The following is a 16,118-nucleotide window of genomic DNA, read 5'->3' as shown; positions in this document are numbered from 1 at the left end:
TTAGTTCAAATGCAAGTTTCTTTTTTGGTTTGTTTTATTTTCAAACAGAGCTCTAATTCGGCCCCTTCCAAGTCAGCAAATGTTTGAACATGTCCGGAAGAGACATCGTGTATTTTTTGTTTATATAGGTGGAGAGTCACCTTTGAAGGTATCAAATGATTTAATTTTTTAATCCACAAACACAGAGATACTATAATTCAATTTTCTGTATAACTAAGACTTCACCAAAAACTCGAGACTTATTTCACTCTTACTAGAGATACTTTAGTTCAATCTAAGTATTTTTTAAATAAAGACACTTTGTCATGTGTCCTCTGTGGTGTTTAGCTTCATGAAACAGAACTGAGTAAAAAGTGGGTGGATGTTGCCTGCCTTTGTATTTTTTCTGTTAGTGACCTGAATAAATTTTGTGTTGCTTTTTAGCGTTTTGAGCCTTTGAGACTGCAAAATGTAGTTTGAGTGTAAACGTTTTAAAGGCAGAAGCTCACTGGCTTAAGATTATTGTATAGATAGATGTATGTGTGTGTTTGCATGTGTGTAAACACCCACATCTCTCTTCCTGTAATCAAATTAAATTAATAAATACGATTTGAGCTTGTTCTCTTCAGTGAACGTTACCAAAGGAGTATGAAAGCAGTTAGTTACGATGGTCTTTTGCTTTAGAAACAGTTTATTGCATTTCTTTGTATTTCACTTTTTCACCTGAAAGGACTTAACGTAGCAACTACCTAGCAGTGATACTGCTTTCTCTGAATGTTTAATAAGGAATGAATTGTGATTTTTTTTTAATTGAAGTATAGTTAATTTATAACATATCAATTTCTGGTGACTCACAGATACAGAAAACAAATTTATGGTCGATATTGATTGATACTGAAGAGTCACTTTTTTCTGTTTGTATCTTCAGGAGAAATACATCGATGCTGCTTCAGAGTTAATTGTTTACACATACTTTTATTCTGCCTCAGAAGAAGTCGTTCCTGAGGTAATATTTAAAGTTGGATTTTAAATAACGTATTAATATGTACATATATTCAGCAGCTACTTATTGTCCTTTGATCGTGTGCCATACACCGTTATGAGCCCTGGGTCATTGATGACAAGATCATCAGGGTCCTGCTGGGTGGAGCTTCCATTGTCGTGGATGGAAGTGGGCTGAGTTTTAGTGTTGTAGATGCAGTCTTCTCTGGGGCCCTCAGACTGAGGTGGTGGTCCTCAGTAAGCAAGTCTACAAACAGAAGATCATAGCTGCTATAAAAAAAAAGGAGCGGTGTTATAGGAGGGACATTTAGAGGGGGATGGCTGCTCTTGGTTGATTGATTAGGAAATGCCTGTCTGAGGAGAACACAGATTTGAACTGGGACTTACAGGTGTGAAGGAGCCACACACAGAACAGGTGTTACAGATGTCCCAAGGGGAGAGCCCGCCTGGCGGAGTGGAGTGAACAGCTTGGGAATATTGGGGAAGGGACAGTGGCGGGGCAGTGATCAAAGAATTGTTTATTTTAATTTAAGTTGATGCATTAGACATCTAAGAACAAGCATGAGATAAGCAGTTGGGTATAAGGGTTTGGAGCTAAGTCAAGGCTGTATGAATGAACTTAGACAGGGGATGTAAGTATTGGGGGAGGTGAGAGGGCCCGAGTCCTAAGCACAGCAAAGGATCCAGAACGCTGTAAAACACTTCAGGCACCTTTGCGGCCGAGCTGCCAGGAGTGGGGAACAGAGGCCGGCCTGATGAAGGAGCCTGGCCCCGGTGCTTTGCGCCTGCCCGTAACACGGTCACTGTCGCGGGGCTGTAGCAGTTTCCAGTAGCAATGTAACCAGGTCGTTCTGTATTACCTGAGACATGCCTCCCTCCCTTTTCAGTCTTTCCAAGACAGCTGGCCTTATTTTTATTTTATTACTTACCATTGATTTGTTGTAACTTTCAGTATTACCACACTTGTGCAGTAATTCTGCATGGCTTTCCCAAATTATATCTTTTCTGCTCTAATACTGATTTCTCTACGGTAATTTTCCAATTTTGAAATAAGTACAACACAGGTGTAAGAAGCAGGTACCTACTAAATGAGTCTCTTACTATTAATTACCATTTATAAAGCGGTTTGCAGCCCAGGCCTGTTCCATGTATGTTGGGAGATCTAATTCTAACTCCCCAGGCCCAGTGGGTGGGTGCTCGGTGTCCTCGATTTATGGGGAGCCAACTCCCCAGGTGAAGTGCCAGGCTCCTTGTCACACAGCCTGGGTGACGGGTGCTGCTACCTTAGCCCCGGCTCTGCTGCTGTTTCAGAGTGCCTCCTGTCATTTGCTTCCTGTGATACCTTTGGGTCTGTTCACCAAAGAAAATTCCATGTTTTCACCACAGCAGACAGTACACTGTGCCCGGCGATGTGTAACGAGTCATCAGGCCCAGGCCTTGGATGAGCTTGGGATTGACTCGACTCTTTTAAATTGTTTGTAACTTTTTTGTTGTTATTATCATTGTGGTCCCCCCACCCCCCAGTATCTTTCAGTACTTTTGAAATCATGGCTACTTTAGAATCTTTTTAATGGTGAAAGTCACCTCCACTTCTGATTTTTTTCTGATTTTTGTAGTATGTGACCCTGAAAGAGATGCCTGCGGTGCTTGTTTTCAAAGATGAAACCTACTTTGTTTATGATGGTAAGTTCCAAAGTTTTAACTCATAGAAAATATTTTGTAAGTAAAATGTTGTGTCTGTTATGGGCTTCAGTGTTGATGAAGAGTTGGTAAATGTAGCTACGGCTTGTGATTTCCATTGGTTGAATGACTGCCAGGTATTTTTTACCCTTCAACTTCAGTTTTTCCATTCACTCTTCTTTAATTCTGAGTTTACCTATGGTGAATTTCTTTTTTTTTTTTTCCTTTGTCAGATCATTTGCCTTTTTTAGAAATGAGCCCTATGCAGTTTCTATACATTACTTTAAGATATTCAAAATTAATTAAACCATCTTCAGTAGTGACGCAGCCCTGGGTATTTGTCTCTAGCTTCATCTCTCCCTCCCTGACAGAAGTAACCAGCCACCTGCCATTCACCATTTATTTGTTGAAACAAACCCTTAGTCTCTTTTGATCATATCAGACACATATTATAGTAAAGACAGTGCTAAAATAATGAGACTCTACATACGTACTCATCAGCGAGGTGAGACAGTTACTAAGATCTTACCACCTTTGCTTCAATAATTTTTCTTTTGTTGATGAAGTATTTTAGCAAATCCCAGTAGCAGTTGACCTCTGTGTAATAAGGGTACTTTAGAGAGAAGCTAAAGCAGAGGATATGGGGGAGGGGTCTGTCCCAGGAGGCCCCATAGCATAGGGTCCTGCTCTGTTACATCATTTTATGATGGAAAAGGAAGTAGAATTGCTTAAGAGGTATAAGCTTTGAGTTGCTTAAATAACTCAAAATGAATGTAATATCTAATAAAAGGAATATTTTGATTATTTTGTTTTAGTAAAAGGAGCCTTTTAATTGTTTTGACAGTAACATTGTGAAGACTAAGCAGATCTAAAATCTTACATCTTCACTATCTTTAAATAAATGTGAGGACTGAATGCTGCTTCTTGCTATAATATAATAATCACTGTTTATTTTCTGTGTTTTATACAGCAGATACTACCTGTGTACTTAACTTGATATTTTTATTTTACCCTCACCATAATCAGCGATGCAGGCAGTAAGGCAGATAAACTAATATCCTGAGATTACCAAGGAGATAACTAAGACTGTTAGATGAAGAGAGATAGATACGTAATTAAATTGTAGGTTCATTCATTTGCTCATTCACTGGATATTTGTTGAATGGCTACATGAGACATTGGGCTTAAAAGGAGGTTAAGAGGAACTTGCACACATGAAAACGTGTTACGGAAAATACTCCCCATCTGCATCAGTTCCATCCACTTCCTCTCTGACTACTACACTCCTTGTGTGATAAGCACTTCGTGTGTATTGTCTTGTTTGGATCATTATCTCTTGAGATCAGCATTCATACTGTTTTACAGATAAACAGGATTAAAGAGATAGCTTTTGATTTTTTCCAAGTTAAAACAGTCAGTGGCATCATCAAGCTTCAGCCTTCGAGTCTCTTGTTCTAGTTCCGCTGTGAGTTTAGAAACAACTCAGCTGCTTCGCTTCTTTTGGAAAAAGCCTAATCCTATCTGTTTAGACTTAAATGTATTCTTTACTTATGGCTAAGAAAGTGCCCCTCATCTGTCCACGTTTCAGTGTGGCCTCCCGTGCGTGAGAAAGACGGGAGTAATGTGTTGAGTACCTACAGCTGTTGGGAAGGCCGGCATTTTCTACCATGCACTAGTCAGCACTCAGAACCTGCCTGAAGTCTTCCTATAAAGGGTGTGCTTTGAATGCGTATCCTGTTTTCCTTGTTAGTAAGCTCAGCAGCATTGGGATGAAGCTCAGGAGGACAGTTTATTTTCCAGTGAGTTTTAGACTTACCGCTTTTGTGTATAATCTTTAGAAAATTTGCTTTTGACCTGGAGTGGAGATTGTGGCCCAATAATCAACTTCTGGTTTTATGTTTATTTTTCTAATTTGTGAATTCTAATCCGTAAATACTTTTAGATTTGTATATTACTTACTTTATATGTTTGATAACTTGAAAATATTTTGTTAAGCAATGAAAGTGACAGAAAAAGCACATCTTTCAAGAAATCAATAGAATCCAGTCTTCAGCCAGATGTATTGGCAGGCTCCTGCATCAGCCTCCTTTCCACACGCTTGTAATAGTTTTTCAGAATTACATTTCTAGTCAGGACATAATCCTCTTGGATATTGTAAATGTTTCCTATCTGCTATCAGAGGAAGTATTTGATGTTAGAAAAGGGCTAAGTACTGTGGCTTTATGTGTGTGTTTGTGTTAGTTTTACATATGAAAAAGGGTTGTAAACTTAGGGCAAAGTGTCATAAAATAGAGAAAAGAAAAGAAATTGCAATAAAAACTACCCATAGTGCCATAATCCAAGAATAACTATCAACCCAGGCAAACTGTTTAGTAGGAGTTAGGCCCTCATTTTGTCATTCTGTTATTCTTTTCATACTTTATTTTTTTATAGTTACAATGATGTCATAATACTGTTTTACTACTGCTTTACCACTTAATGATTATAATTTTTTATCTATAAATGGTCTTCAGTGTGTACCATAATGATTTAAATTATTTCCTGTTTATATTTCAGTTATTTCCTTTATTTTTATTTATTTTTTGCTATTTTTTAATGATGCTATAGTGATTGTTTTGTGCAGTAATCCTCTTTTGGGGGGATTGTTCGTTTTAGGGGGTAGGTAATTAGGTTTATTTATTTATTTTTAATGGAGGTACTAGGGATTGAACCCGGGACCTTGTGCATGCAAAACATGCATTCTACCACTGAGCTATACCCTCCCCCCGGCATTAATCCTTTTTTTATATTTGATTGTTTGCTTTGAATAGCTTCCTAAAAATGAAATTTATGAATTTAGGATTATGATCCTATGTTAGACATTTGATACATGTTGCTGGATTAATCACAAACATTTAATGTATTTACACTATCATTTATCAACTTTGTTTTGTTTTAAAGAGTATGAAGATGGTGATCTGTCATCTTGGATCAACAGGGAGAGGTTTCAGAATTACCTTACAATGGACGGCTTCCTCTTGTATGAACTTGGAGACACCGGTAACAAGCATGCATACAGCTCTGCATTACTCTACACTAGCTTCCCTTAGCTGATCACTTAAATCTGTAGGATATGAGTTTTTAAGTTCTATTTCATAATTTCATTCCTTCTTTCATACTTGAATGCCAACTCAGCTTTATGAGACTATAGATTAATATTACCAAAGAGCATACTTATGTTGAGTAAAGATCAGCTAGCAAGGGTTTACTAACACAGCTGATAGTGGCAGGGAAATTGGAGTCTGGATAGTCAGGAAATGAGAAAAAATAACCATTCAGGAAGCTATAGTCAGGAGGCTGATTTTGTAATAGGAGTGGGAATACAATTTATCATACCCTTTGAAGGCCTGCTTTTACTTGGGAAGAAAATATGGGCATCAAATTGACATGGTTTCTTGGAGTTACATGACTGAAAATAATAGGCAAAGCAAATATAAATATAGATGCAGAAAAGCTGTAAGAAGCCAGCTGAATGGTCTCAGATATAAACTACTAAAATTGTGAGAAACTAACCATGTAAGTTTTAGGAAGTGTTTTGTAAATTTATAACAAATTATGAATAAGAAATAAATCATAGTTATTGTTGCCACATTTGTTTCCATTCAAAACTTTCTAAGTAGGATGAAAGTATAGTTTTAGATTAAAAGAATGGGAAAACGTTACTCAAGGCTAAGAAGTAACAGGCAGGGAGCTTCCTCTTCATGACTCCCTGCTCTTGACTCTGATGAGAACTCAACTTGGAAGTGCTCTGACACACACACCTGTTACTGTGTAATTGTCGTAGGATGATAACTGTCTGGTCCTGAGCCGGCTGTTCAGTGTTCTGTGACTGGTGACGTCTGTCTCTGCTGGCCTTACACAGGGAGGCGAGTACCAGCTCAGTACTGGAAGCTGATGTGGATACCTTCTGATTTCTTTACTTTCTGATTCACGGTGGCCCACGTAAAGGGAAAGGAGAGAATGTGGGAATATGTAGTTTTGCCTTCAGTACAGTACTCGTAGGAGACAGCTTGACCTCGGGGTAGTTAACACAGGCGGCTTCGGCTGTCTTCAATGTCTTCTCCCAGGTCAGTTTGGAAGGAAGCTGGCTATGGCAGTGTGTCTGTGTGCCCAGCAGAGTTGCCCTGCATGGGGGTCAGCTTCGGCTGTGCCCTGCCTGTTGTCCTAGCAGGACACTTGTCACGTAAGCACTGCTGCCCACTCATATAAGCACTGCAACGGGCTGCCGGCTCTCGGCAGCTTCAGATTCTTCATGTCTTTCTCAGAAGTTCTGGCAACTGCAAGTCCCTGCCCCTCCTTTCTAGACACATCTCTCTCCTCTTTCCTCACCTGTCCCTTGTCCAGCCACACTGACTGTGGAGTTTCTTAAGGGGGCTGTGCACCTTGCACCAGCACCATTAGACATCCTGTTTTCTTTGCCTGGAAATGTGTAGTGTATTTATACTCATCTGTCAAACTCAGACCAACTGTGTCTTCCTTAGGAAAACCTTTTACTAACCCCGTCAAACTACATTAGCTACCTTGTAATATTCTTTTATAAACCTGTGTTCCCTTCCTTCCGAAGTCTTCTAATTATTTTTTTTTTCGAAGTCTTCTAATTGTTAACCACACGTCTCTGTGTGTGATTACTGTCCCCGCTAGACTGTGCTTCCCACGGGTGCAGTGCTGGGTCTGTGTGCTCCTCACCGCGGCCTCAGGAACTAGCCCGGTGCCGGGCACATTGCTTGGTGCTCAGTAACTGAAATTAATGCATGAGAAGCTGCCTGTGCTGGCCTGTGGGGAGATGCTGGACATGTCGGAGGCATTTTGAAAAAAAACTCATGAAGCACTTGAAAGTTAAAGAAGCACAGTGAAAACCAAGCACTGAACAGTAAATGAAGTAACATTTCGGGAGGGGAAATAAGCACTGTGAACTAATGTTTTTAGCTGAGAGTTAAAGAAGAATCAAGATTGTGTAGAATTTCAAGACATGTTTGTGTAGAATTTAAGCATGAAATCAGAGAAAAAGCATTAAGATGTGGTAGTGATATTGAAAGGTTGTTGATTTAATCTTATGTTTATATACCTACTCTCAGCCAGAAAGTGTCCCGGTATTTTTGTACATGTCAGCTCATTCAACTCTCCCAGTAACTGAACTAAATGTTACTTTCTAAAATAAATTGAAGTCTACTGAGGTTAAGTCACACAGCTAATAGACAGTGTGCTTCACTGCTGTTCTCCCAGGCATGGAGTGTAATGGACACTGTTGGGTTAGTGTCTGGGGCTCTGACTCCAGTACCAGCGCTCTGGTTATAATGTCATGCTGCCATCCTAAAGAATATGAGAGATGAATATGATTTATGTTCTGTTTAGGGTTAAATAAACTTGCGACAGTTTTATTTTATGCATTATTATTAGCAAGCAGTAGCCCTTGGTACCAAAGAGAATAACACTGTAAAAATGACTTTCTTATTGTCCTATACCATTCTTTTCGCACTGCAGTCATTCTTGGTATATTTCCTTTATCAACTTGTTCCTAATGGTTTTAGTTTTCAACAAAATACTTAGTTTGTGGGTCGTGTGAAAAAATACAATCTGAGTATATGAATTATTAAATATTTACTATTAGTTACCCTGGGGGGGTGGGAGGGAGGGGGGAATTTGTCACTTGGAGTCTTCTAATTCTCTGGTTCACTCTACTAAGCATAGCATGTTTAGATTAATTGGAATTAAACTCTAGAAATGATACACTAATTCCCTATTCATAATACAGTAATAATTGAAAAGTCTGTGTAATGACGGCTACTGAATTTGGATGTCATTCTTCATTTCAGGAAAGCTCGTGGCTATTGCAGTTATTGATGAGAAAAACACATCAGCTGAACATACCAGGTACAGTGCCTTGACACACATTTAACCTTCAGATGTCATCCAGCTCAGACTTTACGTGGCTTCAGATACACTTGAATAGTATTTTACTTTTCCTGCAGTATTAGATATTAGATAAGACAGCAGAAATTATAATTGAATAATTACATTTTTCAGGTTGACGAGATGGAATATTCATGTGATTTTTGTTCTTTCACAGATTAAAGTCAATTATTCAGCAAGTTGCTAGAGATTATAGAGACCAGTTCCACAGGTCAGTGTGTGCATTCTGGAAGATGCCATTATCATTGTTTAATTATGTTTCATAATATAGTAAAGCAAATGTAGGAGTAATTCATACTTTCAAAGATGAATCAAGGAGCTGAAGTGAATTATAGCATGTTTCATTTCGGTATAAATTGTCTGGACTTGAAGTTTGTTGATATATGTCCTACAAGTTTAAAGAAAAAAAACAACTTTTTTTCTTACCTGCTTCTTGATGGGCTTTGGGATGAGCTTGTGTTGAGGAAATACACGCACACGGGCACACACACCTTGGAGGTGTTGCAGGTCTGGTTCCGGACAGCTGCAGTACAGCGTGTCACAAAAGTTTTGGTTTCCTAGTGCTTATAAAGTGTACATACTCTAATTAGAAATTTTTTTATTGCTAAAAAATGCTAACCATCATCAGAGTCTTCAGCGAGTCAATCTTTTTGCTGGCGGAGGGTCTTGCCTTGATGTTGGTGGCTGCTGACTGATCAGGGTGGAGGTTGCTGAAGATCAGGGTGGCTGTGGCTTTTTCTTAAAATACGACAGCAACGAAGTTTGCCACATTGATTGACTCTGTCTCTCAGGAATGATTCCTCTGTAGCATTTGTAGCATTTTGCCCACAGTAGAACTTCCTTCAAAATTGCAGTCAGTCCTCTCAGACCTGCTGCTGCTTTATCAACTAAGTTAAATCCTCTAAATGTTGTGATTTCAGTAGTCTTCATGGCTTCTTCACCAGGAGTAGATTCCATCTCAAGAAACCATTTTCTTTGCTCGTCCATAGGAAGCAGCGCCTCATGTTCAGGTTTCATCACGCAGTTGTTGGCAGCAGTTCAGCCCCATCTTCAGGCTCCACTTCTGATTGCAGTTCTCTTGCTGTGTCCACCACACCTGTGGGTCCTTCCTCCATGGAAGTCTTGAACCCCCCCCCCACCTTAAAGTCATCCACGAGGGTTGGAATCAGCTTTTTCCAAATGTCTGTCAATGTTGATATCTGACCTCTTCCCATGAAGCACGGATGTCCTTAATGGCATCTAGACTGATGAATCCTTTCCAGAGGTTTTCAGTTTACTTCGCCCAGATCCATCAGAAGAATCACTGTCTGTGGCAGCTGTAGCCTTCTGAAATATATTTCTTCAAATATAAGACTTGAAAGTTGAAATGACTCCTTGATCCACGGGCTACAGAATGATGTGTGAGCAGGCAAGAAGACAGTATTAATCTCATTGTACGTCTCCATCAGAGCTCCTGGAGGACCAGGTGCATTGTCAGTGAGCAGTGATATTTTGCGAGGAGTCTTTTTTTTCTGAGCAGGATGTCTCAACAGTGGGACTTCAATATTCAGTAAACCAGGTTGTGAATAGATGTGCTGCATCCAGGCTTTGTTGCTCATTTATTGGGCACAGGCAGAGTAGGTTGACCATCATTCTTAAGGGTCCCTAGGATTTTCAGAATGGTAAATGAGCTTTGGCTTCAACTTAAAGTCACCAGGTACATTAGTCCCTAGCAAAAGAGTCAGCCTGTCTTTTGAAGCTTTGAAGCTGGGCATTGACTTCTCTCCAGCTATGAAAGTCCTAGACAGTGTCTTCCAGTATAAGGTCATGTCGTCTACACTGAAAAGCCGTTGTTCAGTGTAGCCACCTTCATGAATGATCTGAGCTGGATCTGCTGGATAAGTTGCTGCAGCTTCTACATCAGTACTTGCTGCCTGACATTGCACTTCTGTGTTACGAAGATGGCCCCTCTCCTTCAACCTCATGAACCAGCCTCTGCTAGCTTCAGACTTTCCTTCTGCAGCTTCCTCACCTCTCAGCCTCCATAGACTTAAAGAGAGTTAGGGCCTTGCTCTGGATTAGGCTTTGGCAGAAGTGAATGTTGTGGCTGGTTTGGTCTTCTATCCAGACCACTAAAACTTTCTCCATATCAGCAGTAAGGTCGTTTACTCTCTTACCATTCGTGTATTCACTGTGTATTCCTTTAATTTCCTTCAAGAACTTTTCCTTTGCATTCGCAATGTGGCTAACTGCTTGGTGCAAGAAGCCTGGAATTTGGCCTGTTTCAGCTTTCAACATGCCTTCCTCACTAAGCTTGATCTTTTCTAGCTTTTGATTTAAAGTGAGAGACGTAGGACTGTTTCATTTGAGCATTTAGAGGCCATCATAGGGTTATTAACTGGCCTAACTTCAATACTGTTATGTCTCAGGGGAGGGAAAGAGATGGGGGAACAGCTGGTTGGTGGAGCAGTCAGAACACACACAACATTCACTGCTTAAGTTTGAGGTCTTGTTTGGGCATGATTCATAGCATCCCCCGAACATCACAACAGTAGCATCAAAAATCATGGCTCACAGATCGCCATAGCAGATAAAGCAATAATGAAAAAGTTTGAAATGTTGTGAGAATTACCAAAAATGAGAGACAGCGATACGAAATGAGCAGATGCTGTTGGAAAAATGGTACCAGTAGACTCGTTCAACGCAGGGTTGCCACAAACCTTCAATTTGTGAAAAAACACAGTATCTGGGAACTACAGTATAGCAAAGCACAATAAAATGAGGTTGCCTGTCTACTCATACCTCTGAGTTAAAGTTAAATGAGCAATCACAAGTCAGATGCAGAGAGATGACAATTTTAACAGGAACTCAAAGAATAATGGAAAATAAACAATAGGTGCTGTTTTTCCTGTATGTTAGACCAGCTTGTTACTGCCATGGGGGACAGTCAGGACAAACTTGTTACATTACTGAATTGTTACTCCCTTTTTATTCTGAGTCTTCTAATGATGCATAACTATATATTTATATTTCTAGTGTTACATGTTACAAAACAAAATAGAAATGTCTTAAAATTTGCTTAATTATTGAAGTGTGTTTGCATCTCAAAACCCAGTAGACTTCACTCTTTTTCACATGTATTGTATGTGATTTATATGTTAAAAGTTTACATGCTTACCAAGCCTTAAATTCAGTTCTCTGTATTTATCTTTTTTTTTTTTTGTATTTAATATTGCTCTCTTTTTTTTTTTTTTTCTTTTTGGTTGGTGTTGATTAGGGATTTTCAGTTTGGCCATATGGATGGAAATGACTATATAAATACATTGCTGATGGCGTAAGTAAAATGCTAAATGATGAAATGATTTTGCTACCCATTCTATCAGTTTTTAAATATCTGTTTCTCAGAGGCAGAAGGACTCACAGCTGAAGAAAGTGAACCATTGGTATATGCTGATGCAGACATTCTCCCATTAAATACGTTACTTTAGTTTTTAAATCTGTATTTGAAACCTACTAAACTTTAATACTGCTCTAGACTAAAAAAAACAGCCAACTTAATGTTGATAACTTAAAGTATTTCGGAAAGAAAACATCATTCAAAAACTTGTAAATTTTGTAGTTTCTGTTTACTACGCACCTTGAGTTCAGTTTTAATGAATAAATGTAACTTAAGTGGAATTTTTTTAGCATCCAAGAATTAACTGCTATTCTAGAAGAATTTATTTTAATAGACTAACTTTGTAGGGAAATACGCAATTTTTAAATATTGCTGATTATGTTTATGATGTGAAGACCTGATTTGTCACTTCAGAAATTTGATATTAGAAAACATTTACCATACCTATACTGAATTAATAAATTTTTTTAAAGAAGGCCTGCTATATTCAGGGGACATTTAGTGAGTATTTGCTGTGTGTCATACACTGTTGATGCAAAACAGTGAGTAAATTAGAGTCCCTGTCTTCAGGTACGTACAGTCTGCTGTAAGACAACGTGATGATTACGGCACTGTGTGAGAAGGTCTGTGTGGTACAGAGCTCTGGAAACAGAGAGACCCCCAGGCCAATCACAGGAAGGCACAAGGACTCAGAAGACTTGCCAGAGGAGGTAGTAATTAGGAGAAGTTCTAAAGAAAGAGAAGTTAGCTGAATGAAGACTGCAGAGAGTGTAATAGCAAACATAAGAGCGTTTGGAAAGTGGGGCTTAAAATAGCCTGGATGTGAAGACAGGGAAAGCCCAGTGGAACTTGTCCAGCACCACTGAGGGCCCTACTTACAGACCAGTAGTAACATGCACAGTCTTCAAGTAAAAGCGCAAAACTATGAAGTAGCATTGCTCTCATTCATTTACATTCAGTTAGTTGTCCTTAATCCAGTAAGGATTTGAAAGGGTTTACCAGAGATACAAAGTACCAGATACAATATGTAATGAAGAAATCAAGACAAAGGAAGATAAAAGATCTCTAAAATTGTTAAAAGCACTTAAACAATTTAAATTTTTAATACTGAAGACAAAGTAGAAAAACATTGTTTATTTGTTTCCCATCACCTATTAAATAACTTGCTTATAGTAGTATAGTTGCCCTTGTGGAAACCGAAGAGAAATTGCTATGCTGTATAATTTCACAAAGGGGAACACATTATAACAGAAATGTGTTTATAATAGGATTTTTACAGGATACTTAGTAGGGACTTAGACACAACCATTTTTTATAACGTCCTTGGAGGCAAACCAATATAATGATGTCTAAAACATTGGCAAGAGGCCAAAGCAGTTTGCATCCGATAAATAACTGCTTGATGCAGAATAACACTCAATTTCTGGAGATGGATGGACATTCCTTCATGAGCATTGTATCTAGTGTGAGTTGTGTGATAGAAATTTTGCAACAGTTACGATGAAAGAATGATCTCTACCACCAACCCCTTATTGTGTGTGGTTTTTTTTTAATTCATATTTTGCCTTTCTTTCTTTTGAGAAGACAGAAGGCATATAATGATGACTGGACTAAGAGGTCAATGTATGTTTTCTGACTTTTACAGTAACTCAGTAAGGTGTAAGTACTACTATTACTTCCATTTTATATAGATGAGGAATTTGAAATTTCTTAGAAGAAACTCAAGGAAGTTTAGTAATATGCCAAAGGATGCCCAGCAAGTAAGTCAAAGAGATCCAGTCCTCTCCTCCAGATCTCTCACCCTAAAGCCCTTAAAGACTCTTAACCATTACAGCAGCAATACTGACAGATAAATTAGTGGAATTTAGTAAGTATCGATGCCTAGCAGTTTTTAACTTAGGGCATGTACATGAGATTGTATAAGATAATCGCACTGCAGCGCCGACTGTGTTGTTCACTGTTTCTCAGAGTAAACAGGGTGCTCCCAGCCCTCTGGTGTGGTATTTGCGGGTACAGCTAAGAGGGAGTAGGACGAGGTGTATTTTTTGTCATTATTAACATTGAATTACTTCAGAACAAATTATTTCTAGTTCAACTGTACATTGTATTTAACTTTTTCATAAGATGTATGTTTGTAGGAAAGCTAGGTTCTAATCCATTCCATAAAAATTGGATTATTTTTGCTACTGATGCAATATGATGATAACCAAGAACTAAGCTGCTGTAAGTCAGAAGTTGCCTCGTGTTTTTATGAACAAGAATGAAGCTAAGATTTTTTTTTTTTTTTGTATTACACAGTTAACTGTTGCCTAATAATCATACTAGGTAATGAACCGCCCTGATACCCAGTGGCGTAAAAGAGTGATCGTGTATTCTCTCTCGGCTGTCTGGGCTTGGCTGACTTTGGCTGGGCATAGCCAGGCACGGCTCCAAGCTGCCAGTTAAGTTCAGGTCTACCCCACATGTCTTCCATGTCCTTGACCCTGGAGGGTTATTTTCCTGGGGGATTCTCTTCTCATGGCAATCACCGAAACACAGGAAGGCAACACACTTCATGCCTCTGCTTCAGTCATTTCTGTGCCTTCCCATTGGCCAGCCCACGTGGCTGAGCCCAGCATCAGGGGTCAGATGAGCACATTTGCCCCTTTGGGAGAAGGAGGTGGCACGGGGAACAGTAAAGAGTTATGAACAAGAAAGCAATCTGCTGGACTGAGTTACTTATGTGGTGATAATATAGTGGTGTACATTGTTTCTACTGTAGAGTTTTGTATTTTTGCATAATACATTCACCATGACCTGATGTGTAGTGTCATACAGAATTAAGCACCTTCCTTTTATGATTATGTAAAAATATTAAAAATTATTTCAATTAAATGACACATTAGTACTATTACAGTTTTTGTCTGCAAGCTGAATTGACATCTAGAATCTCACTGAAGCACCCGTGAGGAGGGGGTGATTATGTTGTGGGGTAGTGGAAGTTCAGAGAATTTGGAATAGTATTTATTGAACGTAGTATGTACAAGGAATGTGCTGGATATTTAACTTTAGTTTTCTCATTTAGTTTTTAAAACAAGATAGGTACCCCCCACGCACCTTGTATTCATTTATAGATTAAAACCATTAGGCTTAAATGAAATTACGGGGACGCTGCAGATTTGAGCACAGGCAGTGTGACTCTGGTGACCAAGCTCTTCTCTCTCCACCTACCCGATTTCCATTTAACTGGGGTGGCCTGTATGTAATTAACAGTGTTAGTGTTTAAGATAATTGTGGCAAGGAACAATATTGCCCAGAAATTGACATTTCATACATAATCATTGTTATCCTTAGGTTTAATTGTGAATCCTTAGCTGTCTGATACTGTATACAATCGTGTGTTTTTCATAAATCTTAATTTAGCTCTTTTTTAAATTGATGCTTTAGTTGAAGTTTTCTTCATGTAGACAAAGGAAGGGACAGCCATTACAGCCCTCCTTTTATACTTAGTTATTTAGATATAATACAGACAAATATCAGAATATTTATCTCTGTGTTTAATGTACATTTTGATTTGTTTTTCTATTTTCAGTGAATTGAAAGTCCCAACTGTGGTTGTACTGAATACTTCAAACCAACAGTACTTTTTATTAGATAGACAGATTAATAATGCTGAAGACATGGTCCAGTTCATTAATAACATTTTGGATGGCACAGTCGATGTAAGTTGTTCACTTTCATTTCAAAGGGGTGATGGGAGGAGGTGGAGGAGAAATGAGTTTTTTTCTTTTCTCCTGATTCTGAAAGGAAGAGTTGGCCATCTCCTGGGGTGAAGGGCAGGCCTCCATCCTTGCTTCTCTCACACTGTAGACAGAGTCATATTACTCAGGACAAAGGCTGAGGCTGCTCAAAAAGCAGAGGCTGCTAGGGGGTGGAAATGTGTCTTCAGGGGTTATCTGGAGGGCGTTTTAGGTTGTCGTCGCGATTGAGAGGTGCTGCTGGCACTCAGAGTCAGGGGCCAGGGATGCTGAGACGTCTGCATTGTGCAGAGCTCTCTGACAGTGAGCTCTCTTGGCTTAGTACCTCCTGGGGTTTAAACATACAGTTAGATCAAGTTATCCGGATTGGTTTTCTAAGAAACCTGTGAATAATA

The 16,118-nt window shown here is 39.0% G+C and overlaps 2 protein-coding genes across 3 annotated transcripts in view; one reads left to right on the top strand and one right to left on the bottom strand.

The window, feature by feature from the left end:
- Window positions 1-16,118, bottom strand: part of CCDC102B (coiled-coil domain containing 102B) — a 318,630-nt gene that overhangs the window by 251,001 nt on the left and 51,511 nt on the right. The gene's annotated exons all lie outside the window — the stretch shown is intronic.
- The window catches only part of TMX3 (thioredoxin related transmembrane protein 3), a 42,361-nt gene that overhangs the window by 20,503 nt on the left and 5,740 nt on the right, over window positions 1-16,118 (top strand). The window contains exons 7-14 of the mRNA XM_074355383.1: window positions 49-148; window positions 908-985; window positions 2,598-2,664; window positions 5,602-5,700; window positions 8,514-8,571; window positions 8,768-8,821; window positions 11,867-11,923; window positions 15,558-15,687. Of these exons, the coding sequence (XP_074211484.1) occupies window positions 49-148; window positions 908-985; window positions 2,598-2,664; window positions 5,602-5,700; window positions 8,514-8,571; window positions 8,768-8,821; window positions 11,867-11,923; window positions 15,558-15,687 (643 nt within the window). The remainder of the gene's footprint in view (window positions 1-48; window positions 149-907; window positions 986-2,597; window positions 2,665-5,601; window positions 5,701-8,513; window positions 8,572-8,767; window positions 8,822-11,866; window positions 11,924-15,557; window positions 15,688-16,118) is intronic.

This window comes from Camelus bactrianus, chromosome 30, assembly GCF_048773025.1.
Source record: "Camelus bactrianus isolate YW-2024 breed Bactrian camel chromosome 30, ASM4877302v1, whole genome shotgun sequence".
NCBI classification, from domain to species: Eukaryota; Metazoa; Chordata; class Mammalia; order Artiodactyla; family Camelidae; genus Camelus; species Camelus bactrianus.
The sequence above is the reverse complement of the archived record's forward strand: the minus strand, read 5'-3'. Positions and strand labels throughout refer to the sequence as shown.